Here is a 26,841-nt window from a genome sequence, read left to right as displayed (position 1 = left end):
GTCAGTGATCAACATGAGGGAAGAAATCCGCAGACAGGAAGAAGAAACAAATACATGTTTTCAGAAAAGAAGTGATTTGTTTTATTCCTTTGCAAACTCTATTACTGTTATCTCATTTATATCAATTTGTTGCTGCATATTAATCTGGGTTTATAGAAGTGTTTACATCACAAAGAGTCAAATCAGTAGCCTGCAAGTAAAACTAAGACATTTAAAAATTGAAAGCATATATCCCAAAAATCTTAAATCCACATCTAAGAGTGTCTTATCCAATTGGTTTGCCTTTGCTAATGGCATCTGTAGTCATTTTAAGACCGGATGGATGTTCAGCCACATTTCTACGATTAGAAAAATCTATCATAATTCATATTAGTGGTGTAACCAATCATAACAATGCCATGAAATTATAGCTGTCACCAAAGTTCCCTTGTAAAGCCTGGAACTTACCTTGCTGCTCTGAACTCTGTGGCCAAAGTACCTCAACTTGCAGCTCACCAGACTACTCAGGTGTCACTCCTCTATAAGCCATGGTGCAGCTGTTTTAATCAGCCTGCAGAGGAATGTATGTTTGAGAAGGGTGTGTGCGCACAGTTACACATTTATCAAAAGATCCTGGTCTTTTGGGTGTGGGACTGTGATCGGGTGCAGGTTTGTGGGTGTGTAACACGGAATCCCACGTCCTGGACAACAGGAGGAGTGTGCGTGGAGGTAAACACACTCCAGGATCCATGATGGTGTCATATTAGAATAACCAAACAAACACTACGCTGCTTGACTTTACTTATGAACTACTGTTGTTACGAGCAAAGTTGTGGCTGGTGGTTAAATCATTAAAATATATAAACCATGTTTTATACCTAAATCAGAAATCATTATGCTGTAGAGTGGAAAGTCATAGTGTTCAAAAATTGTTCAGAATGCTGAGGGCCTCTTCAGGGTTTAGTAGTTGCAGGTAAATAATGTCTTTCTGCATCTCTTTATTACATCTACATACAGTACTATGCAAAAGATTTAGGCACTTGCTCTTTAATAATGTTTAGATTATTATCCATAATGCAATACCATCAGAAATGTGTCTGATTGGTCCCAAATTTATTGTGCAGCATGACAATGACCCCAAAGACTCCTGCAACAGATGGTTTGGGCCCCACAGAGCCGTGATCTCAACATCATGGAGTCAGTTTGGGATCACATGAAGAGACAGAAGCAACTGAGACACCTAAATCCACAGAAGAACTGTGGTACATTCTCCAAGATGCTTAGAACAACCCACCTGCCAAGTACCTTGAAAAACTATGCATAAGTGTACTGAGGAGAACTGGTGCTGTGTTTAAGGCAAAGCATGGCCACACCAAATATTGATTTCATTTGGGTTTCTTCTCTTTACTGAACATTGTATGAAGTTAATTTATTAATTAAAAAAGCACCTAAGGGTTTTGCACAGTATATCTACATCCCCCCTTTGTGATTTGTATAGATACAATGTAACTATTAGTATAAACTGATATATAGACATCTACAAGAGTTAAGAATGATGACTTTCACTTGGGTTAACCCAATTTTTTTTCCACATTCACTTTCTTATAATAAGTCGTATAAACAATATTACTGAGTATGCCTTCACAGAGGGTCTGAGGGTAAGCTGAATATTCAAACAGGGTTCAGCACCTTGGACAGTGCTTGTGCACCTCCTTTCCATTAATAATTAAAAACATCACATTGATGTCATTTCTTTCTCAGAGGACCTCTGTTGACCTTTTTTTTTTGAACGACTTGAAGAGTAATTAAACAGTTCAAGTGAGGACGGTTGCATGTGTGCTAACACCATGGAGCAGCAGCCTGTGCAAACTATAATGCCTCTGGGTTTGTTGATATTTTAACTCTTAAGGCTGCACAGTACTCTTGTGACATCAAGTAGGATAAGCAAGCAAGAGCAAGAGAATGTCAATTTGAGTTCATTCTATTCTATTAATTGTATTTTTCTACTAAAAAGAGGATTTGCATGCAATATGTCCTATTGAGGTGTATATATCTTGTTGAGTGCTTCACAAAGGCCAACTTCTGCTTATCTGCTTTTCATACAGCTCTTCACTTAATGGGTCATTTTTGCAAATTATAGTCGAATAGTTGAACAACAAATAATAGAAACAAATGTGATCTCGTGCTCTTGTTTATTGGAAATAAGAATACAGTCTGACAAGCACAATATTACACATCCTAAAGCCTATAACAGAGAGATTTTAATCAAATCTTTCCATGTATCCTCATTATAAGGCTAAATATGTCGTTTTAAGAACTATTTCTGATAATAGCCTGGTCTATGTAGCTAAAAGAGAACAAGGGACTCTGATTTTGCAATACTTGTGCATCTGTGGTATGTTTCTGCCATAACCAAAGGTGCAAAATGATTGCTAGCTCAATGTAGCCAATTATTGCTGTCAGTTTTTCTGAGCTTTTGATTTTGTCTTATTTATTTGGGATGATCATTTTCAATGTAAAAAAAAAATAACAACAAACAGTCTATAGTTTTGAAGAAAAGCCTTTATTTCCTATTTCAAGAACATGCCTTAGCATGGTAGTAGAAGAAGGTACTTAGATATCCATACATGCAAAGCCACAGAGTGATAGAAAGAGTTTGTCCATCTACTGGTCTGTGACAGTGGTCTGTCCGGGTTCAAGTTGAGGAAGGAGATCAGGAAAAGTTCTTTTTTTCAGGTTGAGTCAGACAGGTAGAGTGGAGGCTTAGTGCTGGATCCTACGAATGGACTGCACCTGGTTGGTGTGAGCCTGGGTGCTGTACTCGTTGTAGTTTCTGTACTCGCCTTGGTGTCTGTCTCTCTCCAGGATGTACTGGTAGCCACGGTAACCGGGGAACTGGTAGGCCACCCAGCTGCAGAGAGAGAAGAGGAAAAAGCAGAATGGGGATGAGATTTTATGCTGGAAAAGGGGGAAATAGGAGACACAGACCAATAAACAGAGTGGAAGGTGCATAACTTACGCTCCGGAGTTGATTTTGATGGAGGGCACCTCCTTGCTGCACCAGCCCATGGCCTGTAGGGAGGGGTAGTCATCGCACATCTCGAACTTACGGCCCTGGAAGTCCTCACACTCGTACAGGGTCACCTTGCTGTCACTGTGGTTCTATGGAAAAAGAGACAAAGACTGTCAGTGTGGAGGCTTATATCACAGCCAAATCTGAGGGAGATGGGAGACATTGCAAAAGCTGCTATTAATTAAATAAAAATAAGTGTGCAAATATATTTTCACAGTGATGACAGGAATAGGCGGTGGTTCCTGTGGGGAGGGGTGGGGCAGGAAAATAAGCCACTTAATGGCAGTTGACAGAGGGTGACTTAGGTGGAAGGATGTGGGAACTTACGGCGCACTTGATGGGTCTGAAAGACAGCATGTGCTCGGTTCTGTAGCTGCTGTTTCCACTCCAGGCCTCGTAGCGGGGGTAGTCTCCCTTCTCCAGGATAAACTGCTGTCCCTGGAACTCGGGGTACTCATAACCCACCCAACTAGACAGAGAAAAGATGCAGAGGAGAGAGAAAGAAGGAAGAAAAGGATAGAAATGTTTAGGTTAGGTGAAATCATTAAAACCAAAACCAGAGAAGCTCCCAAATACTCTCATAAAGTAATACTGAACCACTAAATGCAAAGTAGTTTCAGTGTGACAAGAATAAAACTCTCAAATTTGTTCCGTACCGCCCAACACCCACAGTATGGCCTCGAGTGAAAACAGCATGCAGCTTCTTTTGTCAGTGGAAGCACAAAGCAAACATTAAATACTGCTGCTCCTGCCTCCACCGCCGCCGCTGTTGCTGCTGCTGCACCCAGGGCGTTTTATCTGATCGCCAGTCAGTCAGCCAGCCATTCTGGCTCACAGCCGGCAGCTGCACACAGCCAACTCATATCGCAACAGGGTCACACTTGGATGCGTGTGCACGCACATGCAAACCGTACATGCCAACCAGCAGTGTAATAACACTGAAGGCTGTAATTTATATTGTGTTTTGTTTTTTCTGCTTCTTGATCATGTGTGCTTTAATCAGACTTTATCCAAGCAGATAAAATAGAACTGGAAGAGAAATAAATAATATGGCATTATTAGATGTTATTATGGCAAATAAATGGGTCTTTGTTATACACAGTTTTGTTTTTTTCATAAAAACCAAGAGGAAGACCAAAGATCAACTTGCTGTAGAAATAAACTCACTCTAAACTTATTCTGATACCATGCCTGCATTTAAATCATTCTTCATTCTTTATAAAGATAATATTTATCAGCTTTACTTGAATATCCAAGTTTGCAAAAGTCAAGAGGTCAGGAAGTGAAAGTGATCATGTATGGAAGAGTATATGCAGAACTAAAGATGTCATGATCGAGAGAAAAGAGGAAGAAAGCCAAGGTTGACTTACGGTCCGTTCTCAACCTTGATGGAGCGGATCTTGTTGAAGCCCCTCTCCATGATGTTCTGGCACTCCAGCATGAACTCGCAGCGCTTTCCCTGGAAGTTCTCCTCCTCCCAGACAGTGATCTTGAACTGGCCCATCTGCTCCATCTGTTGAGTGTTCATGGCTGCTGATATTCCCTTGGGAGTTAATCTGAGGAAAGTAGAGAGTTGGGTTTTTTAAGTTCAGAGATGGAAAATCAAAGCAATTTATCAGTTTATCAGGATAGTTCCTGACAACCCTCATCTTGATTAAAACAGATACAGGTTAATCAGATTTAACCAAATTTGTCAATCATGTTTTTACTATCTTACAACTACAATCTTTGTATTTTAGCTAAATAGATAAAGTACTGGTTAATAAGGTTAAAATGTGCTATGCCAGTGCCCTTTTATCATGACTTTGCTCTGGAGAGGAATATCTGTTAAGGTCCCTCTCCAAAGATGTCACAAGCAGTGAATAATTCTACTCATTTGTCATTTTCCCATTTCCCCACAGTACAAATGGTCTCTGTTTTCATTGAGGAGATACACAGATGTGTCTCCTGCCCATAAATTGTACTGGATAACTGTACTGAAGCAGTTCTACATAAAAGCAAACCACATATCTGCAAGTGAAAGCCAGAGGGCATTTCATTTCTAACAAGAGTTGAAAACTATCCTAAGCCCAATTTGTTAAAAAAAAACATGAGCTGGTTTGAGAAATGTTAGCATAATGTTTGTAGGCCAAACACCAGTAAGGCATCATATTGCCAGCTTTCCCTACTAAAAGGGCTGGTGAGGTTTAAACCAGTTAACCCCAAAAGCAGAGTATGAAGTGGCTTCTATGTTTTTACTCTCTGCAAACCGGTAGCAAGTCAAGCCTAGTTGTTTAAATGCACCCATAGCTATCTATCTATCTATCAAGCAGGGTTTTTGCGGCATCTTGGTGGCTGTTGGGCTCCACCCCAGTACACATAGCTGTCACCTGATTGCAGTCTCTTAGCTGAGTCTGAGGCAGTGTGTTGATATACTTACAGACAGTACTGAGGTGGGACAGATCCAGTATAATCAATGTCGGACAGGGGACCCCTGCATGTGTTTTTATAGGGCCAGGCCCCCTGGACCTACGCCACTCCATTTGCCCAGCAGCCTTGCACACTCAGCAGCTGAGCGGCCTGCTGAAAAGGGAGCATTAGCCTCGTGCTTTGTGGAGGCTTCAGAGCACCATTGTCCTCAGAGCCCCAAACTGACTTAGTCATCAATATGGCAGCCATGGTCAGTGGCAACCTGACCCAGGACTATACAATGGTAACGCACTGACACAACAGTTTGATTGGGGTGGCAGGATAATAGACACATTCTGGGAGCTGATCCCCTCTCTCTCTCTTTCGCTCTCTCTCTCTCTTCTCTCATACACACACACACACACACACACACACACACACACACACACACTGTAGGTAAATTGGAGGAGAGGTGGGCAAAAGGGACAAGACATCCCACAAAGTAAGCTCCATGACTTGTGCCAATCTTATCTAGAGGGCGTCCTTATAATTTTCTATTCTATCTTCCATGTTCTCTCTTGGGCGATTTGGAAAGAGTCAACTGGTTGAAGTGCTGCAGTAAAATAAAAAGCTACAGTAGCTTTGTCTGAACTAGTAAAACAAGAACTTTCTGACCAGGTCTGTTTGGTCTGTACTTTTTTTACATAACTACATATATTTCAGTCTTTGAAAGACAGCAAATACACATAATTGGATGTAGTTTTGGCTGCAAATATAAGGGATATCATCCTTTTTCACATTTCATTGACTTTTAACATCAATAATCATGAGAGTTAAATATAAAGACCGAATGAGGGAAAAAATAGTCTTAAGAACTGAGAACATTTTCAATATAGAAAATTAAAACATCACAAGTCTTTAGGCTTTTCAGCCTTTTTAACATTTTTCTCAACTAATCATATTTAAAAATGATTTTCTGCTGTACTTACAGATATGTGTTATTTAAAGAAGCCATTTACACCGTCAGAAAACATGAATGATTATACAGTATGTACTGTATAATACTGTATGTTATACAGTGATATATTAATAGATCTGTGAAATAAACTGGGGGTGATACTAGGTTCCAATCCTATGTTTTGAATCTTATTGTCGGGGCTACCATTTCTACAGTGATTACAGATTTGCCTTTGTTGTTACATTTTAGCAAACAGCTACTGAGAAAGGTCACATTGGCACTGTTAACATTACAAATGAAAATCATCTCATTTTCATGTACACTACCATCCTCTTGTGGGTTCATTTACAGTCTGTCAGTATTGTTTCTTTGTCTTTGTGTAAAGCGGAATTCTTGCTGATAAACATTTAGACACACATCTTTATTTCTATAATCCAATAATTAATATACATGATTGCATTAAGGAAATTTGAAAAAACAAACATTTTATTTATACATATGTTGTTTGGTCTCTTTCATTCTCTGAACACTGGTTCTGTATCACATATAGGGTTTAAAAATCAGGTATTTCTTGTCAGAGTAGTCATGTTTTTTTCTGACTTTGCCTTGCATATTTTGCAAATGTTTTAATACCATTGTGACAACACCCAGAGTGATGTGTCAAGCAAGAAACAACATTAGTGATACCTTTTCCTTCATCATGGGTGACATCTAGTGGTGAAGGCATTTATTACATTCAGGGTGGCACACACCAGGAAAAGAGGCCTACTCTATTTAAAATAATGGTAAATTTTATCATCATGGTAAAAAAATTGATTAACAAATATATTGTTGGTTTAATATTCAGACATCAGCCAATAGTTTGGATTTGCAGCACAGCAATGACAGGAAGTAACAAAGGACTAAAGTGACGTTTTGATGGAAGTGTCTAATGCCAGAAACATCTGTGACAGTGATAACAACAGTCCAGCCATGTGTGGGAGGATTGTCTGGTTATGACTGTGTGTGTGTGAGTCAGTGTGTGTGTGTGTGTGTGTGCGCGTGTATGAACAGCTTTCTCATTGTCTTCTGTTAACCCATTCATTCTTCTTCTTCTTTACGTGTGTGTGTTTGTGTGTGTGTGTGCCCCCCTGAGCAGGTGATGGGCAGGTGAAAGGACAGGCTTTTATAGACACAGATGTCGTGTGTTTGTGTGAGTGTGCTACTACCTGAACTATTAGTGTGTGTGCGTGTGTGTGTGTGTGTGTGTGTGCATGTGTGTTTGTATGTGCGTGCGTGTGTGTGTGTGTGTGTGTGTGTGTGTGTGTGTGTGTGTGTGTGTGTGTGTGTGTGTGTGTGTGCATGTGTGTGGGCTTTTTGAGGGTTAAGACTTGGTTTTAGGGATAAGGTTCAAATTGTGTTCAGGTTAGGGTGGGGTTGGGGTTCGGCTTTTGGCATCAGTGGGGTACCTCACACTTATAGAAAGACAAATGTGTGTGTGTGTGTGTGTGTGTGTGTGTGTGTGTGTGTGTGTGTGTTTGGGTGGATGCATAAAGAAGGTCTTTCATCTTTCTTCTCCAGGTCTGATAAGCTGAATCAGCTGTAGGTCCCTCCCCCCCACTACACACACACACACACACACACACATGCACACACACACACACACACACACACACACACACACACACACACACACACACACACACACTAATTTCCCTGTTAAATGCAGTGGGGGGTATTTGCATGCGTCAGGGACAGTGTAGTCCAGACCAGCACAGAGCTGGCACAGTTCTGCTTTGAATCCTTATCTCACTGTATAACAAATCCATTCACTTCTTCTCAGTGGTCATGTGACACCTACTGGGCACATCGACTGGTCACTATCATTTTATATCTGTTTTTTTCTTCAAATATAATCATTACTGAATTCCTACTTTCATTTTGAAGCATCGGCAGCAACACTAAAATCATGCTGCACTGCTGCACTGCACCAACAAATAGGGTAGTTTGTCTAATGATCTACAAGCTGCAACAGCAAATTTGGACACTTTGACACCCATTTAATGCTATTTTTTATACAGTTAGACATAAAAAACAACTGCTACTGTTATATGTTCGACTGACTATCATCACTACTACACTCTACTACTACTACTATCTACAGTAAGTGTAATGCGTGGGATTCAGTAAAAGTTAAACATCACCTCTGTGTGCGTTCATGCGTGTTAAGCACATCAGCTAACACAAAGACAGACTGTCTCATTGTGGTCACTAACTCCTCTGATGATCTGATTCATGTCATATACAGACGTGTAGCTAGTAGAATCTAGTTTAGCATCAGGAGTTCTAGGACATTTTTGTCTTCATCTTTTATTTTGAGAACTCATAATCCACCTTGGCAGGGGACCAGATGTATTTATATTCGGAGCAGGTCAAAAGTTCATCTCTACATTTGACTGAGGCAGTCAACTGTGACACATTAGGGTGATAATTTTCTAATGGTTTGAGCCATTATCTGATGATTGCTCTGCATGGTGGTGTAATGGTCACAGAATATCAGATCGTTTTACTATACCAGGTGCACCATGCAATAAGGTGCAAACACTGTTTCATTGTGATGTTTCTTAACTCTTACATACTGTTCATGTCAAATTAGATCCATATTATTTTTGATGATGTTACTTTTTCTTTATTATTATTATTTATTCATTTATCTTCTATTTTTATTTATTTATTTACTGACTGGTTTGTATACTTATTTATCTATCTTCTATTAAGTTTCATTTCCCTAAACTAAAAGGTGGTTCTGCATAACGGGCCTATCTCATACTGCGCCAGGTGGCTGAGGGGGCTCGGAGGTCCTGACTGGTTTGGACAGCTTGGTGTCTGAGGGTCTGTTCCCCATTTAACCCCCCTTTCAAATAGAAAGATGCTCCTCAAACCCAAATGACTGGACCCCTCCTGTAGGTGTGGGGGCAAGCTCCTACGGGTCTGGGAGCGACCTAAAGCAGGAGGGAGTAATGAGAACAAGGAAGGGGGAGGAGAAGAGAAAGGGGAGTATGGACAAACGAGCGAACCAAAACTATACAAAGATGTGGTTGGATAGGAGTGGAGAGGGGGAGAGAAAAAAAAAAACGCTGTCCTGACTCATCCTGGTTCACCCTGGTGCCCAACCAGAGCTTAATTAAGGATTAATCACCCATTTATTAATGACTGAGGAGGTACAGTACCATTCAAAAGGTCGGACACACTTTCCCATTCGACTGAATGGGAAAGTGTGTCCAAACATTTGACTGGTATTATATTTATGAAGGAAAAATTGATTTGTTGTTCAGACTAATTATGAGGCGATACTGCGAACAGACAATACATAGTAATAATGAGCCTGTTTACAATTTTAGGGGAGGTTTCACAAAAACTATTGATCCTTGGGAAGTTCTAGAATCCTTTTCCATCATCTTGGTTTCATGCTTTCAAGCTCGTCCATCTTGATTAACGTTCAGCTATTTGAGATTGAAATTACATCAAGATTTTAATTCGCAACTCCATAATCATACAGTGCACTCACATTTGATCGGAAGCTCCCATACTCTCACACATGTGGATGTACTGTACTCTTCTCAGTAGCCAAATGAGCTGAATTGTGTTTTTTTTTTTGTTTGTTTGTTTGTTTTTTGTATTATTTAATAGCTGTCCAACTACTGTCTCACTCTCCAGGAATTTAGTGAAAAGTCATTTACTGTCTATTTATGAACCAGTAACATTTATTTATTGCCACTGATACATTTTATATGATCATGATCATTTTTAAAAGGCTGTAACACAACACATAGGCAGACGCACACACTTGTGCACATCTCAAATGCAGAGAATAAACACAGCCCTCATCCTCATCTCTTAATGCAAATAAAAGATGCAATATTTCGGGATATAATGTGATATTCAGCCAATGGTGTGTTGTACTTGTATACTTGTAGATTGGTTGGTTGTGGTGCAGGATATGTATTAACACTACTAAGTGAGATGCTGTCTTCTGTGTCAGTGTGAGTCAGGACTATTTGAATAGTCAGTGAACGCACCTGCACACACATACAAACGTGTTTGCATACAAGCACACACACACACGTGACTGTTTGTGTATCTGTCCTGAATGCTGTTCTTCAGGTGGAAGGTTGCCGTGGAGACTAATCCAGGTAAAGATGATGCGAGCAGGACATCTGCTCTTACCGCCTCCACTTGTCTCTCCGCTGATATCTGAGTGGACACCCAAGCAGCTGGATTTAGCTGTAGGAAACAGAGAGAAAGAAAATGAAGATTATGATGTTTTCTGTGCTAGTGGCCGTGAATTATCACTGAGATGAAGTTGACAAGCAGATAGAAAGATAATTGGTGTTGAATTTTGATGACAAACTGTAGTTGACAGTCTGGTGTACAAGCAAATAGAACATGGAGACAGAAAAGAGAGAACCAGATGGGCAAAAGCAAGAATTGTTGCCACCAATATTTGTCACTAATTTCATTTTCTGTGCCAAAAAACAGCTTATTTCCATGGCTGCTCGATGAACAAGATACTCTAAGTTTAGAGTAGAGAGAGTTTAACACCTCACAACTCTCTGGGCTAACTTTTTCTGAGATCTTAAATGTTATCATCACTAGCAAAGAGGGAAGGTAAGAAGTAGCCAACCAGGCGAGGGAACAAGCCTCAGGCATTTGCATGACTCTTGATTATCAGTAACTGTCAGGAAACAGCACACAGCATACAGGCAGCGGACACACACACACACACACACACACACACACACACACACACACACACACACTCACACACACACACACATACACACACAGACATAGCCTCTGGGAAGCACTCACTCCACCATTTACAGATAGTAGAAAACAGTTTGGCAGGCACCACAAATGTAATCATGTTCCTGCTGTACAGATATAAAAAGTGGTCTTAATGATACGGATACAAAGAGGACACAAATGTGGCTCTGCAGAGCAGAGTTCATAGGGTCACATATGGGGCTGCAGGAGTCTTGAAATAGAACCAGGCACTAAGCTCTGGGGTCACTTGGTTGTCGAGTCAAGTCAAGTGAAGTCAATTTTATTTATATAGCCTACAATCACTAATTTATCTCAGATGGCTAAACCTTTGACAACTTTGAAAAAGAAGGGAGCAATCTCAGGGTGGAATCCCTCTTTCAGGCACGCAATAAGTGTCCCATACACAGAGTGGATTGTTGTAGCAGTAATAGATGTACCATATGGATAAACAGAATGAGATTATCAAGTAAAGTGCATAACATAAGGTAATTCAGTGCTGGTGGATAATATGTGCTAAAAATGTTGCACATTTAAAAACTTCTCACAACCTCTTTGTTATGCCTCTTTTCCAAAACTGCATATTTGTCATTTCTATTGAGTTGTCAGCAGTTCTGAACTGTAGAAACACCATTTTGAGAGTGTGTATGCTTTTAGCTGACTAATAGTCCTAATAGGAAGGATATAATTCACCTTGTGTTTGCTATGATGAGCTACTTCACAGGTATTGTAGATTACTATCAAACAGAGTAAACTAATCTAAGTAGGATATCATCTGTTCCAAATATGGGCTATAGCAGTCTTTCTTTTTGTGTGTACTCAAGTGAAAAGAGTAAAAATGTATATATATATAAAAGCTAAATTCTGCAGGAAAATGCATTATTTTAAACTAGTGTTCCTGCTGTTTGACACAGATGAGCTCTGTCGGTCTGTCTCATGTTGCTTTGAAAACTCACACAGAGAAGTGTTGATTGGAAGGCCTCTTTTAAAGATGACAAATCATTACTTTATGGTATTCAGTGTAATATTTGCTGCCTGTGCCACAGTGTTTCAGGTGATGATTTACTGGTAAACTGGTGGGTTTTTAAAACCGTTTACTACATTAGAACACACTATACAATTCAGACCCTTTTCTATTTTACAGAGAGAAGCTGGCAGCTAAGCTTCCACGTTGAATCCTAAAGAAAATAGCTGCAAGCTAATACCGCTCCTGGAGCTGGGAGAAAGGGTGTAACAGCAGCAGCAGGACCAGTTAGGACAGTCAGTTTAAATCGCGGCAAGGTAACCAGGATACTGAGGAGTGTGAGCTTTCCCTTCCTCTGCCGTTGAACAAATATTGACTAGAGCTTTAAGCAGAGGCAAATAAGCTCTCAGGTAAAGAATGACATGTAGGACAGACTCTCTCATGATGTCTCTTGTAAGATGATTATAACTACATGAGATATTTTTTGAGATAATAAAGAGTCATGGGGATTTACCAAAAACAACGTGAAGGAAATTATCTGCATGAGTGACCCAAACTTCAAAAATATGTGCATCAAACTATCACTATCACTATATATTGTGCATGAGACAACATGGTCAGAGTTACAATAAGATTCATGTATCCAAACGCCACAGAAGCAACATCCAAGATTACTTTTAATCGTATAACATAATGTGTTTGATTTTTAGTCAAAGAGGCTGTAAAATTAGCAGTTTTTGAGATCGGAAAATTGAGATTGCATGATTGTGTGTAACTTGTATGTCACTGTTGGCTCACAAACATAAGGCAGTGTTTAAGTTTTAAAGAACTGAATTTATTGGGCAGACAGTTAACAATTAGTCAATGGTTAAGTTGCTCAAGGTTGAATTATATGGTGTTTTGGTGCAGAGTATGTTGCTCTGGATGTCTGGATGTCATTTTTTCTGAAAATAGTGCAACTTCAGTTCCACTGCTGAATAAAAGTGTTGTAAATTGTTGTAACAATGTGTATGCTGCCCTATTGGCCACTCTTGAACATGTTAATCGCAATAAGACTTTTATCTGGTTAAATAAAGGATTAATGAAAAATAAAATTTAAAAAGTTCTCATAAAAGTCAAAAGGGCTGTTTACTCTTTAGTAAGATGGAATGGTACTGCTTTCTGTGGATACTTGCAACACTGGGTTCATCAAGTTATTGTCTTTATGAAATACAGAACTTTTAGACAATTTCCTTTTAATTAATGAGTTGGATAAAAAAAAAGAGAAAAAAGTGTTTGCCCTTAAACATAAGGAACAATAAAAATAATGAATGGTAAAAGTGTGATGGCTGAATGCTGCATCATTGCATCCAAATGACATGACAGATGGCCCATATCAGATGTCTGCTGTGTGTGTGTGTGTGTGTGTGGTTAATGTTTAGTTAATGATTAACATAACCTTCCATTAAGCCATCTCTCTGCTCGCTGGTGCTAGCCTGCAGCCTCAGCTCATGACGTAGGAAGTGGACAGTAATGAATAGGCCCCCAGTGGAAAATACATGCTGTCATCATGAATGTGCCAATGGGAAAATGATTATCCAAAGAGCACCCAAAGGGAGATACTGAGATAATCTTCCCTTCACTATTGTAAATGTCAACCTACGAACACAAATGATATGATATAAAGCAGGGATTATTCAGACGAGAAACTAAACAAGCAACTAAAATTAAACAGTGAACAATTATTACTTGGGCACGCTCCCAATGTCAGTTACAGGTTTATCAGTAGTGTCGCTGAGCTGCTGTCTATTTGGCAGAACTACTACTGAACTGAACAGACAGGTGTGTCTGTTAAGACCCAACAGGTTTTAGATGAACATATGGATTTATGTGAGACTGGAATTAATAATTTTACTTTTTTTTTAATAAGCACAAAAACAGGAAAACACATGCTGGATTTAAACTGGAGCATTTTTTTCTTTAAACTTCATGCCTTGATAACATCACTGTTTCTGTCAACCTATTTCACCTGCTGCAGCCTTTTGCTCTTTGCTTTTCTTTCCTTTCTTTTTTGGGTAAATGATTGTGACCCCACAGGTCAAACGACATGTTGCCTCAGGGCTGCCATTGCTTTCTTTAGAGCATTGTCTGTTGGCAGCTGTATGCAAATAAGGCCATCTACCTATTCAGTGAAATATTCTCTACACCTGGTGCTTCAGGTACTGAAACTACATTATTATTATTTTTTAGGTCATATGAGCTGGAGCAATGGTCCTGATTCCATAGCTGATGTGTTTTCTTAGATTTTTTTAAGTTTGACTTTTGTTTTTCATCACAAAAATCGCAAAACCTGGCCTTACCCATGTGGGTACGTTTAATTGGGGGGATCTTTTTAAATAACAGACTCCTTAAAAACAATTAACATTCCATAATCTGTCTGAATTAGGCAATGTTAACAACAGCGATGTTCTTCGGTGACGAAAAACAAACTTTGTGTCTTTTTCCAGTTGCCAACCCGTACCTGCATAACGCGAGCCGAACGAACAAAACTTCATCTTCAGGTATTGTACGTGAGGCTCAACGTGAAGCAAATACGGACATGAAAAAGTCACAAAACCGATCACAGTGAGAAGTTGGTCCAGACCGAGATGTAGCTACTGAGCGCGTAACAGCTGGCTTCTCTGCTCTCAGGAACACCTTTGGAGGAGATTTGGAAAAGTTAGAACAGCGAACAAAAGTGAACCCACGTTAGAATGGATACTCTGAAAGAAATGGAAAATGAATGAAAAGCATTATAGCCTACCTTTAGGAGAAGAAGCAAGGCAATAAAGGTAAGTATGCGCAACCTTGAGCAGGTTTGGCTCACCTTTTACGCGCACTGAATGCGTGCTGTTTGTAACAGGTATACACCTTTTATACCTCTACATGCTCTCCCTCTCTCTCTCCCCCTCTCTCACTCACTCACTCACTCACTCACTCTCCCTCTGTCTCTCTCTCCACCCCTTATGGATGAAAAAAGAGAGAGAGGATCCTCAGGGAGCGCACAGACACCTGTCGCACGGTGCGTTGCTCTGATCCAATATTGACATAAAGGGGGAGGTGAACACACACACACACACACACACACACACACACACACACACACGAGATGAATTATTCTTACCAACCCTTTCCTCCATCCACAGCGCCTTCCCTCCTCCTCTGTGCCAGGCAACGTGTCTGACCTTTATGCCTGCGGTGATCAGTAAAAAAGGCTCATTGTAACGTAGCTACCTGGCCGACTTGCTCAATTTGTCATATTCGGCGCCTATTCAGGCATCATTTCCATATCATATGCCTTGCAAATGATATTTCTGCTGCTGGTGGCTGACCTTGCCCTGCAACTTTGTGGAAAGCTGGTTGTGGAATCTTCCTTAAATGAACCTGGTGTTGCGAAAGGGAAAATGTTTGAGGTTCCAATTAGATCAGTCTAATGATAGACTTCATTTATACAGCACTTTGCAAAAGCGCTTTACATGTTCAACCAGGATGAAAACATTTCAGGGACTGCAATGAGGCAAATAGGTCAAAATTTTGACAATTAAAAATAATACAAAAGGGAATAAAATAGCCTACCTAACAATAATATAACATAAAAACAATGATATATAAGCTGATAAGACATGTTGCAAGTAAAAGTGTGTTTGCATTAATGACAAGCTTTAAAAATAAAAAAATAAAAAAAGATAAGATGATTCTGCAAGCCTCAGACCAGGCAGGGGCTCTATAACAGCAAAAAGGGGAAATCTACCCTGACTAAGAGCAGACATCACTCCAGTCAAGAAATCAAAACTTGAATTAATGACATGATAAGGTGACAGTTTGGGAGACTGTCTGATGAAATAGAGTGTGACTGTGTGTTGTTTTAGAAGTTTAAGCTAATTATTTTCACTTGAATGGTCTCAATGACTATGAACATTATGTGGTTTACTGGACCAAAAAGGAAAAATCACCTTTTGAGTCTTTGGGTATATATTTATGATCAGTCTATTAAATTGTTAATTAACATAACAGTCCATGAATAACTTATTACTTACATAAATATTTGAAATTAGTTTTTAAATGATTGTAGGCTAAAAGTAGATTTAATTTGTCAACTAACAACAGAAACTGTTCCACACAACATGGCCTCTTGTCACTGCTCCAGTTGGACCATCCATGTTTCACAGTAGCACAGACTTAGCATTGCACTCCTATAAAATTCAATAAATGAACAGTTTTAAAAAAATTCAGAGCAGCGGAACCATCTTTTTTTTAATTTCAGACATTCTTCTTCCTTGTCGAAACCTGGTGTCTACATTACATAACATTATGTGACTTGACTTGATTCACTCAACTGTACAGTTTCGGTTATGTTATAGATTCATGTATCCTCGAGCCATTAATCCGTAAACAGAAATGAGAAGTGGGCTACAGAGGTCCTCACTTCTTTCTAACTCTACACCCCCAGATTTTGTTTTCATTTTTAAAAGTTGTAGTCTGACATCCCTTGAGGTAATTTATGTGAATTCACACAGCCACAAAAGGCTTCATATACTTTTTTAGCACATATGTAATCGTAACCCTCCTTCCCCCCAAGACCTGTAAACAGACTTAAGTGTGCAAAATCCCTGATTGAAAAATAAAGATACAGAAAAAAAAAGAAAAGAAAATTGAAAAATACATGATATGCACATAATGTTCATTTCTGAAGTTTAACTGCTGGACACAAGTAGTTGTAAGTTGCATACTGGACCATGATCGGTGTCTAAACAAGACGTAATGTCACAAATCATGCTGGTAGGTATACACTTTAACTCAGATTTAAGGTGAGCACAGAAAAACTTTCCTCCTTCAGCAGATGAATGTGTAAACAGTTTTCTGGTGTCAAACTCTGCACATACATCGTTCTGCACAGTGAAGCTCAAACATCTAACTGAAGGAACTAGAAGAAAAAATGCATGCATTAAATTGACTGTGCATTAATCACTGAAAGAGAATCTAATTGTTCTGGAAAAAAACACTCCATAGCCCATAAACAAATAGATCTATAATGCAGTAATGTAGTGATGGATGAAAATTATCTTTTGCAGACTTGAGAACTAGAATGACGTTACGACTATATGTTCGATCATATAAAAGGAAAACTGTGATTTAAAACTAGCATTATTTGTTGCAAAAGTTCTTACAGGTGTAAAATGTCTTGTTCAATGTAACATGTTATAGTTGAAGAAATATTTTGAATACATTAGCTCTATTGTGATGTATATTACTGTCAGACAAAACATTAAATTCAACCGTACTGCCGGTGCTGGAGTGTTCCAATATCATCTAACAAAACACATAACACATAAAACACAACATTTACATTGAATTACAGTAAGCATCAACATATTCAGTAGGTGAGCAATATTTACTGTAAAAGGGATTTTTTGACATTTAGATTTTATTGAAGGTTTTAGGCTCATTATGCAAAAAAAACAAAAAAAACACGACAACATTGCATTTCTTTAGTTATGAGAAGAAACTAAAAAGCCAAAGAGGGTCCCTGTTAGAGAAGAAGATGAAACATATATTCAACAAATCAAGAAGAAAACCCACTGACTCAAACATGAATGAACCATTTCACTGCATGCAGTAGTAAAAGCACAACAGTCATGGCTTCAGGACACACTGTTTGCAAAATGCAACTTCTGTCTACATGTGAGGGAGTGGTCACAAACTGAAGGACTGAAACTTGTTTATCAACTGTTTTTTTTGAACCAAAACTTCAAACTATGAAGAACAACTTCCAGACTGGTTGTTTGAGCTGACGCATCATATCACATATCAGAATTCATCTCTCTATAGAAAAAGAAATGCCTCACATGGGTTTCTGTCATTTTAAGTTATCAGTATGGACGGTAGACATTGGACGTAATCAAGACACACTTATGTCGACTAACCCAAGCCTAAATCAACACTTCCACATCTTGTAATTCACAATCTAATGGGGCTACACTCATCAAATCATTCAAACTAATATTTAAATTATTGCAGCTGGTGAAAAATACATATCAAGTAGACTGTTCACTGCTCAGAGGGTCCAGGGCATCTCGAGCAATCAGGCAAAACAAAAGCCATCATTTTGTAGTGGACCTATTCAGTTCATAATGTGAAGTGTTCCCTCAAAAAGTCAAGAAACCCTTCATCCACTACTGAACTGTGACTGATCGACCTGTTCTGTATACTAGAAATGTTTATGTAACAAGTAAATAAGGTTTTGAGGAATTAAAATGTCTGTCTCTACAGTATTACTGAAAATCCCAATTGGCTGACTCTGAATACAAAATATTTTTGATTGCATGCTGCAAAATGCCCTGAATTTTAACTTTAATACTGCAGTCATAAGAAAGGAGACAGAGGAATGGTGTGTTTGTGACAAAGAAAAGCCTCAGTTTGCCTGGAAGCTGTAGTCTTTGTCAAGGGAATGACACCTTGCATTTAGCGTTTAGCAGGCTACTGCACACTATCAGTACAACTCACTTAGAAAACAATCATGGATTTATTTCCATTTGCAACTCTCCATGGTTACCTGTAAATAATACTAAACCCTTCACCAAAATACTTGACCTTGTCAGAAGTACCAGAGCAGAGCAAATCAGATGCCGGGTCAAGTTGAGCAGCTTATTAATAGGACAGAATCAAGAGTATACATAAAAATGTTCACTGGTAAAGTGTTACATTCCCCTCAACTGCCCCCTTGCATGTTAAACTGTGTAGGAACCCGTGTTTTGATGTGGCAGTGTGATGTACAGACGCACATGTCTACATATATTTCTATGTATACAATTATGTGCACACTGGTGTTCCTGGAAGATCTAAATCTAAATAAAAACAAAAAAACCCTGATCATCTGCAGCAGTCCTCGTTAGCGTGGTAGCTTAAATTTTCAATTAGACGTAAAGATGAAGATATTTTGCTCCTATTGGCCACTCTGACCCAGTCTCTTCATGTAAGCCTTCCAGCCCGACTTTCTGTACGCCTCAGCAGCTTTCAGCCTATCAGGAGCCTCCAGGATACCCCGTCCAACGATGATGACATCAGAGCCTTTGTTGCAGATAACTTCCTCTGGCGTGGTGTACTGCTGGCCCAAAACATCTCCTGGTGTGGAGGGAGACAGGGAGAGGGATGGATGAGAAGGAGGTGCTAACTGTTCAGTCACTGGTTACTGAGAGCAAAGCCAGCAATCATTTTTTGTACTACGGCACCACCTTGTGTTCAAGAGGAATCACAACATCACAACATACAGAAAAGTGAACATATCATTGATACATTTCTGCTTGAGTGGTCTAAGTTCAAGGCTTCAAAGAGAAGTTACATAATTAAAATCTATCCATGAACACTAACATTTACACACATTGTATTGTTGTGTTGGCTTTAGTGCATTGGATTTAAAATGAAACAATGACATTAATCTGCTGACTCAGGTTTAGTCAGAAGATCCTTACATCCGTATGAAATAAACAGTAATTTAGCCATTTTTAATACACTGGTCCACAAAGACAATTACACAAATTTTAAAAAATGTATTATTGTCCTGTGTTTTGTCCTAAAATTGGAGTACTGTGTCTAACAAGGACTAATATGTCATACCCTGATCACTGTTTGGGTGTGAACAGCTCACACACACCCTTAAAGCTGATAGTCAGCACTTTAACCTTATAGTAATTGTTTTATTTCAGAGCTCATGTGGTGGGATGAGTCACTGTCCAAATACTAATGGACCACACAGTCCAATATGTGCCTTTAGGGTTGAGACGCAGTAGGTTCATTACAACACATCATGAATCAACTCCTAAAAGTCATGAACATTGCAGATTATTGGTATAACATGTTAGGTGGAATTTTCCTTTACAGACATGCTTTCAGTTTCCTTTGATTAACTTGTAAATGTAAAATGCTAGATTTCTGTGAAAATAATTAAAAGCATTTAAAAAAAATAGCCAAGGAAGTGAAATTAAAAAGCATTTAAATCACCTCCAGCCTGCATCTGCACCCCGGGGGTCATGTGGATCAACTCTGGCCTCTTGGTGATCTTAGAGCCACAGATGAACCCAATCACAAAGTCTGACTGCTCCTCCGCCATCTTCACCTATAAAGACAGATAGCAGAGATAAAATAGTGCTGTAAATAATTAGATAGACTGCAACTTTTGAGGAAAGGAACTTGCTGAAGTTAGTTAGTGACATGCTTACCACTGTGTTTGTGTATTCACCAGTGGCCAGAGACCCCTGGGAGCTCATCTGTGCTATGAGCAAACAGCCTCGGCCCAGAGGCTTTCCTACAGAACCCAGACCCTTCACAACACCAGGCCCTGGTACTGCATGAGCATTCACTATGTGGGACCAAGATGAGATCTGGTACAAACCACCTGGAGAAGAGATACATGTACATACCGCTAAGTTACTTCAAATATTAACAATACACAGTTTGTAAGAGTCATTTAAAAAAAACAGATGACATGAAACATGGAATGACAAAAATAATGTTAATCTTTTCACCTTCATACTGATGCTTGACTGTGTTCCCAATGTCAGCAAACTTGCGATCTTCAAAGATGAGGAAGTTGTGATTCTCAGCCAAAGCCTGCAGTTTCTGGCTGAAGGCCACAGTGTAGTCCTTTCAGCAGACAGAACAAAAGCATCAGTTTATTTGTCCTGACGATTTTGTCTTTGTGAGAAACGGACTGGTTTCACTCCTACCTTCAGGATGTCTACATGAGTCTTCAGCACACACATCTTCGGACCTAGAGAGTCCGCCAGCTGGAGCAGCTCCTCGCTGCTTGTAACATCAGCAGACACACAAAGGTTAGACTGCTTCTCCTCCATGATCTTCAGCAGCTTTGACGCCAGGGGATGAATGTCTGAAGACGAGAGGAAAAGAGAAAACTATATATGAAGAGGTTCGTTCAAGAAATGAAGCAACAAATGAAAAGTATCACTGACACTGTCCAAGATTAAGTGTTTTGTCTAGAGCCTTGATGATAAAATTAAAATTATACTTTCAAAACATTTACTACAATATTACAACTAGCATAATATTTTCAAGTGGAATGTATTTTCATATGCAACAATGAAATACTGTCTTTTATATTTAGATAGCCATACTGGTAGAGCATTTGACTAAGTTTGAAGACTACATACTTGGTAGTTTGGCTCTGTCTGCGTAGCTCAGCTCCAGGTTCTGTTCCAAACATGGCTTCTTGGTGGCAGGAATGCCATTGCCATTCTCCTCCTTCGGGCTGAAAGAGGCATAATCAAATTCTTTATAATCATAAATGACCTCTTTGAATATGAACTCACTGTAATCATAAATAAACAACAACAATAAATAACAGGACAAATCTATAAACACTACATGCCAGGAAGCAGATCCTCTCCCTCTTGTGTCACGCTGTACCTGAAAGTGTTATTGTCCAGGATGAACTTGCGGACACTCTGGGCGGTTTGAGCGTCAATGCGTTCGGCGGCCAGCAGCACGTTAAGCAGCTTGAACATGGAGATGATAGGATGGAGCTTGATTCCCTGAGACGCCAACATCTCCACCCCACCTTGCTCTCTGTCCATCAGTACGATGGCATCTGTCACCTTTAACAAATAAACCAATTATGTTAAAAGAGAATTACATCCACTGTGGCCAGTTTTTAAGATCAGGAAAAGGACTCACTGCCAACCAAATCATATTATCATAACTAATGTTTTCATGTTGCTACTGCACCTTCAGTCCCTCTTTGTAGAGCACTTCAGCAGTCTCCAGGATGCTGGTGCCGCTGGTCACCGTATCTTCAATGATCAGACATGTGTCCCCCTCACGGCATTGGCCCTCCACCATACGCTTGGTCCCTAGCGGGGTTACATGAGGAAACTTATCAGTACTAATATCCTAAACAAACAGACATGCTTGACTCTTCGACTATTTATTAACCCAGAGAAGCTCCTGGAAAAAGTTCCTGAAACTGCTTCAATCACATGTGGCCAGACTGACTTTGTGGAGAGTGAACACAAAGATCAGGTTGTTTCTTATTAAATGAGCTTCTGCAATGACAGATATAGCCATCCAGATTAAAAGTCAAGTGATCCACAATGGGGCACTTCTTGAACACAAATATTTTCACGTGTAATAACTAGTTCAACAAGGTCAGCATTCCTGAAAGTTTGTTAAAGTCTGACTATCCTTCTTGCCACCTACCATAGTCCTTGGCCTCCTTGCGCCTGATAAGCATGGGCAGTTCATGTCTAGAGCAGATAATTGTAGCTAAAGGCAGGGCTGTGTATGGAACGCCACACACCGAGTCGAACTGTAGCCCCTCGTCTTGAACTCTCTGGTAGATGAGGCTTGACACCTGGAGATGTAACAAGAGAAAAACAAGATTTTTAAGTGGCAGCAGTTGATTGATGCACTACTTTCTTGTTGTTTATGCTATTTCTTATGGACCTGTCTACTTCCAGCTGTTTCCAACTTTGATTTTTTATTTATTTATTTATTTTAAAAATCTTCTGTCTAGTGCATCTTCTGTGTCATTGCACTTGTAACTCGTCAGCCCCTTTCACACATGCAGTCTATCCCTGAAATGTTCAGGAACATTTCCTGCATGGGCTCATGTGTGAATGGGAGCAGGGATTGATATTCAGGGAAATCTGTATCACCAGTTTCCCACCTCAAGACCCAGTAACATTTCAGGGAAAATGCCGGTACAGCTGTGTTGTCAATGAACGCAGTAAGATTGCAGGGACAAACATGTAAAGGGTTACGTTCATCTGACGAAAGACAGTTTTACATGGAGCGAGTGAAGCAATCACAAGACTTGACGTCTGGGTGACGTACTACGAGTTGAAACAGTACACTAAAATATGTTTCTGGAAACATTTGAGGCGAGAAACAGGCAATGCAGTAACATAATCTTGATTCATATTAGATCAGCACTAATATGAATCACTAGTTTCAAAGTTTTGCCCTCTTCTTCTGCTGAGTTTATGGTGGTTGGCATCCATAAGTGTTACATTACAGCCATCTACTGAACTGTCCCTTGCCCCATCTATTCCGGCATTGCCATGGCTTGTGTGAAAAAGCACAAGATGGAAATGTTCCTGAATGTAACTGCATGTGTGAATAGTGAAAATCACTAGCGGTACCTGAAAGGTTAACCCAGTAATTTACCGGGAACTATGTGTGAAAGAGGCTTAACGCTTGATTGTCTTGCTTCATTTATAAGTTGCTTTGGATAAAAGTGTCAAAGCGCCAAATGACAAACAATGTAAATGTAAATGTGGTGGCTGCATGACAAAAGCAAGTCACACAGGAGACCAGAACATCCAGTGCACCTACACATGTGCTGACGTATCATTTTTCCATCATTCCTACAAGTTCCAACACATTGTATGTCCCTGATAATGTTTAAACACTATAAAAGGGGATGTTAATGATTAGTTGTAACTTGTTAAACTGATACCTTTAAAAGGATATAAATTCAACTACTTTCAGCAAAACTAGGGTAATTTGTGCAACCTTATATTAATTTAAGGTTGGTAGGTATAACTTATCAATTAACTGAATAAGAGAAATCATAACATTTTGCATGAGAGTATTCAAAGAGTTACCAGTTTAAAGCAAACTTGTTGCCCAGTCTAGTTCAATTTATTGCAATAGCCCTTCTATAAAGTGCATATCTGTACAGGTAATAATGTTCAATGTTGTTGACACTGTGTTAAAGAGATGCTGATACAGCTAACTGATCATTATTAAAGCTTAGTAAGTGGTTTTGTATTGGAGTGCGTTATTACATTGATGGAAGTTTCTAGATTATTGTGCAATTTATTGACAGGCTCATTCAACAGCTGCAAAATTCGTAAAGTTATAGTTTTCTTGTAAAAACTAGTTTGCTCACTGAATTCACTGAAATTCTTTTAGTGTGACTTTTGGACTTTCAAACTTTAAGTGCTGATAAGCTCCCACGTGCGTATCAAAACCAAATCACACCCAACACCCTGTAATTGACATTTATAACGTGAGTATGTGCCACGTAACCTGCAGGGTGTCACTAATTTGTCTCCTTTATCAAACACTATTTAAAGTCCAACATCAGGTCGCGCGGCGCGTAGGACACCAGCACGTGCTTACCTGGTTCATGAGCGCGGGGTAGGACACGAGCACTCTCAGGTCGATATAAATGGGTGTCAGCATGCCGCTCTTCAATTTGTATTCTCCAAATTTCACCGCGTTCACATCGTGCAGCTTCAGGATTAAACTGTCGATACAAACGTTGTCCGTGTTGTTGTCCATTTGGAGAGTTGGCCCGCGCTTCCTCTTACTCTGATTTCCACTCTACGTTTCCTCTGAGCTTCCTCTGAGGCAGCAACGTCACCACGTCCTCCTCCTTCTTCTTCTTTCACTTATTATTGGCAGTTGGCATTAGCTTTCGGGTGCATTAGCGCCACCAACTGATCTGGAGTGTGGACTAAAGATATTATCTTTCTAATCTTTCTATCTCTAATATTTCTACCAAACAAATAATTACAATCAAAATAATAAACAAAATAGTCATAATTAAATAAATAAAAGGGAGTAAAATGAAAATAAAAATAAATAAAACAACTAATACTAATATTTCACAGATTTTAAATAGGGAACAATGGGGTTGGCAGCATAGACCAGGGGTTCTCAACCTTTTGTAACTCTAAAAAATTTCCAAGTCATAGTCGGATGGGTGAGAGGCTGACGTGCAGTAGCTGCTTTCAGTTTGTTCCTTGCCTTTGATTTTGTGACAGTCACATTGACTGTACATAAATAGGTGGCACATAAATAGGCCCTGACTTAAATAGGTGGTGGTGAAAGGCAGCAGAAATTTGATTGACCATTTTGACAGAGAGGGATATTGACTTGCAGCCAGTATCCAGAGTGAAGCAAGGTCAACTTGTGTGAGCTGAAGCTTCCGGCTGCTGTCTGCTGATAGTTCCATCAGTTCATTTCCCAACACAGCGGATAGAGATGTGTCTTCTGAAGCAGGATCCACAGAGAAAGCTAGTTAGCTAACAGTGGCAAACACGTTTGTCTCTACCTAATGATGTGTCATGATTGGCGTGGTGATATTAACATGTAACTGGTCATTGAAATTAAGCATTTTAATTTGACGTTTTTTTTGTGAATTCTTGAGCACATCTAGATATAAAAATATCTAGTTTTGTAATTAACCAAAAATGAATACATTTTTAACCATTTGGCAGTACCACTGACTGCGCTGCCCACTAGATGGCACTCTGCGGCCCACCTGTGGGCCACGGCCCAGTGGTTGAGAATGGCTGGCATAGACTGTAAAAAAAAAAAAATGGATGTAGTCAATGTGATGTCACCATGGATGTATTATAAGAGCTGGATACCAGACCAAAAATGGCACCCATTCAATCCTAGAAGAATTGCTTGCATGGCATATTTGCTTCTGTGTTTTGTGCGGCCCACTGAATATGTAGTAGTGTTTCTCCCGCTGGCTCCGCCCGCAAGTTTCCGCTCTGCCCATAGACTTTACATTGTGATGACATCACAGATTGTTGATTGGCTCGAGGAAAGTTTTACAAATATAAAATCTCCATGGATCAAAAAGTCATAATAGAAAGAGTCATAACTGACCTTGTTTGCAGTTCAAGGTGTCCTGTCAACAGAGAGAATGCAGGTTTAAGGCACTTCCGCATTGGCTTCACTTTTCAGACCAGGAGCTACCCGCTTGGTTGGTAGTCACACTTTTTACTTTCATTTCAATCCCTCAAAAACCGTATCTTTAATAGATTCCCTTTGAATGTGTAATGGAAGCCCAAAGCCCAGTTCAGGCCAAAGATTCATGACGAGATTAAACTGTTTTAAAACGTTGCAGGGAAAAGTTGCAACCGTGTGAACTGGCCCATCTTAGCTCAACTGAAGCCGGCTAGTGGCATCACCTGTGACTCAGCTTAGCAAGTCACCGGTGGCTGGTTTTAGAACATAAGGCACGTCACCTGTTTCAACAGTCAATCAGCTTGTAGCAAAGTCAGCTGGTCAAGTCATTTACAAACTGTCTGCTGGTTGAAATGGTTTGGATGGAGGAAATGAGAGCCTCGACCCTCTTGTTTTTTTGTTTTTATTTCATGTTTTCACCGTTTCATCAATACTAAAAAATGCAACTGTAGCAAGTAACTCACTACCACTGTCTTCATTCATATTTTAAGATGCTGCAAATTATATCCAGCTACAAAAAAAACCCTGAAAAGCCAGCAGTTAGAACATAAGCACAGAGAGTCGTTGCTATGGAGACGATACATCATCTTGTTTAGTCGCATTGACTCGAAACAAAAATGAAATCTAACATTATTAAAAAGACAATTACATCTGATTGACAAGAGCCGTGACACTGTTTACATAAAAGTTGGTAAATCAATCTGTCTTTAGTAACAGGCTATGTACCACAGTCCTTTAAAGTAGCTGTAATTAAACCTCTTCTTAAAAAGCCTACTCTTGATTCAGGTGTTTTAGCCAATTATAGACCTATATCTAACCTTCCATTTCTATCCAAGATCCTTGAGAAAGCAGTCTCTAATCAGTTATGTGACTTTCTACATAACAATAGTTTATTTGAGGATTTTCAGTCAGGATTTAGAGCACATCATAGCACAG

General features: G+C 39.5%; 2 protein-coding genes across 2 annotated transcripts; both read right to left on the bottom strand.

Moving 5' to 3' along the window:
* Window positions 1-2,523: 2,523 nt before the first annotated feature.
* Window positions 2,524-5,564, bottom strand: cryba2b (crystallin, beta A2b). Its single transcript, XM_067602621.1, has 5 exons — window positions 5,472-5,564; window positions 4,423-4,608; window positions 3,380-3,521; window positions 2,999-3,141; window positions 2,524-2,890 (listed from the first exon to the last, which is right to left on the bottom strand). Exons 2-5 carry the CDS (start codon window positions 4,578-4,580, stop codon window positions 2,743-2,745), a joined length of 591 nt encoding a protein of 196 aa, XP_067458722.1. The 5' UTR covers window positions 4,581-4,608; window positions 5,472-5,564; the 3' UTR covers window positions 2,524-2,742.
* A 12,149-nt stretch (window positions 5,565-17,713) lies between these two features.
* umps (uridine monophosphate synthetase) lies at window positions 17,714-24,564 on the bottom strand. Its single transcript, XM_067603161.1, has 10 exons — window positions 24,322-24,564; window positions 22,393-22,546; window positions 21,922-22,046; window positions 21,604-21,791; window positions 21,348-21,445; window positions 20,907-21,067; window positions 20,706-20,823; window positions 20,400-20,575; window positions 20,182-20,296; window positions 17,714-19,305 (listed from the first exon to the last, which is right to left on the bottom strand). Exons 1-10 carry the CDS (start codon window positions 24,481-24,483, stop codon window positions 19,127-19,129), a joined length of 1,476 nt encoding a protein of 491 aa, XP_067459262.1. The 5' UTR covers window positions 24,484-24,564; the 3' UTR covers window positions 17,714-19,126.
* Between the last annotated feature and the right edge of the window lie 2,277 nt (window positions 24,565-26,841).

Source organism: Thunnus thynnus, chromosome 11 (genome assembly GCF_963924715.1).
Source record: "Thunnus thynnus chromosome 11, fThuThy2.1, whole genome shotgun sequence".
Lineage (NCBI taxonomy): Eukaryota > Metazoa > Chordata > Actinopteri > Scombriformes > Scombridae > Thunnus > Thunnus thynnus.
The sequence above is the reverse complement of the archived record's forward strand: the minus strand, read 5'-3'. Positions and strand labels throughout refer to the sequence as shown.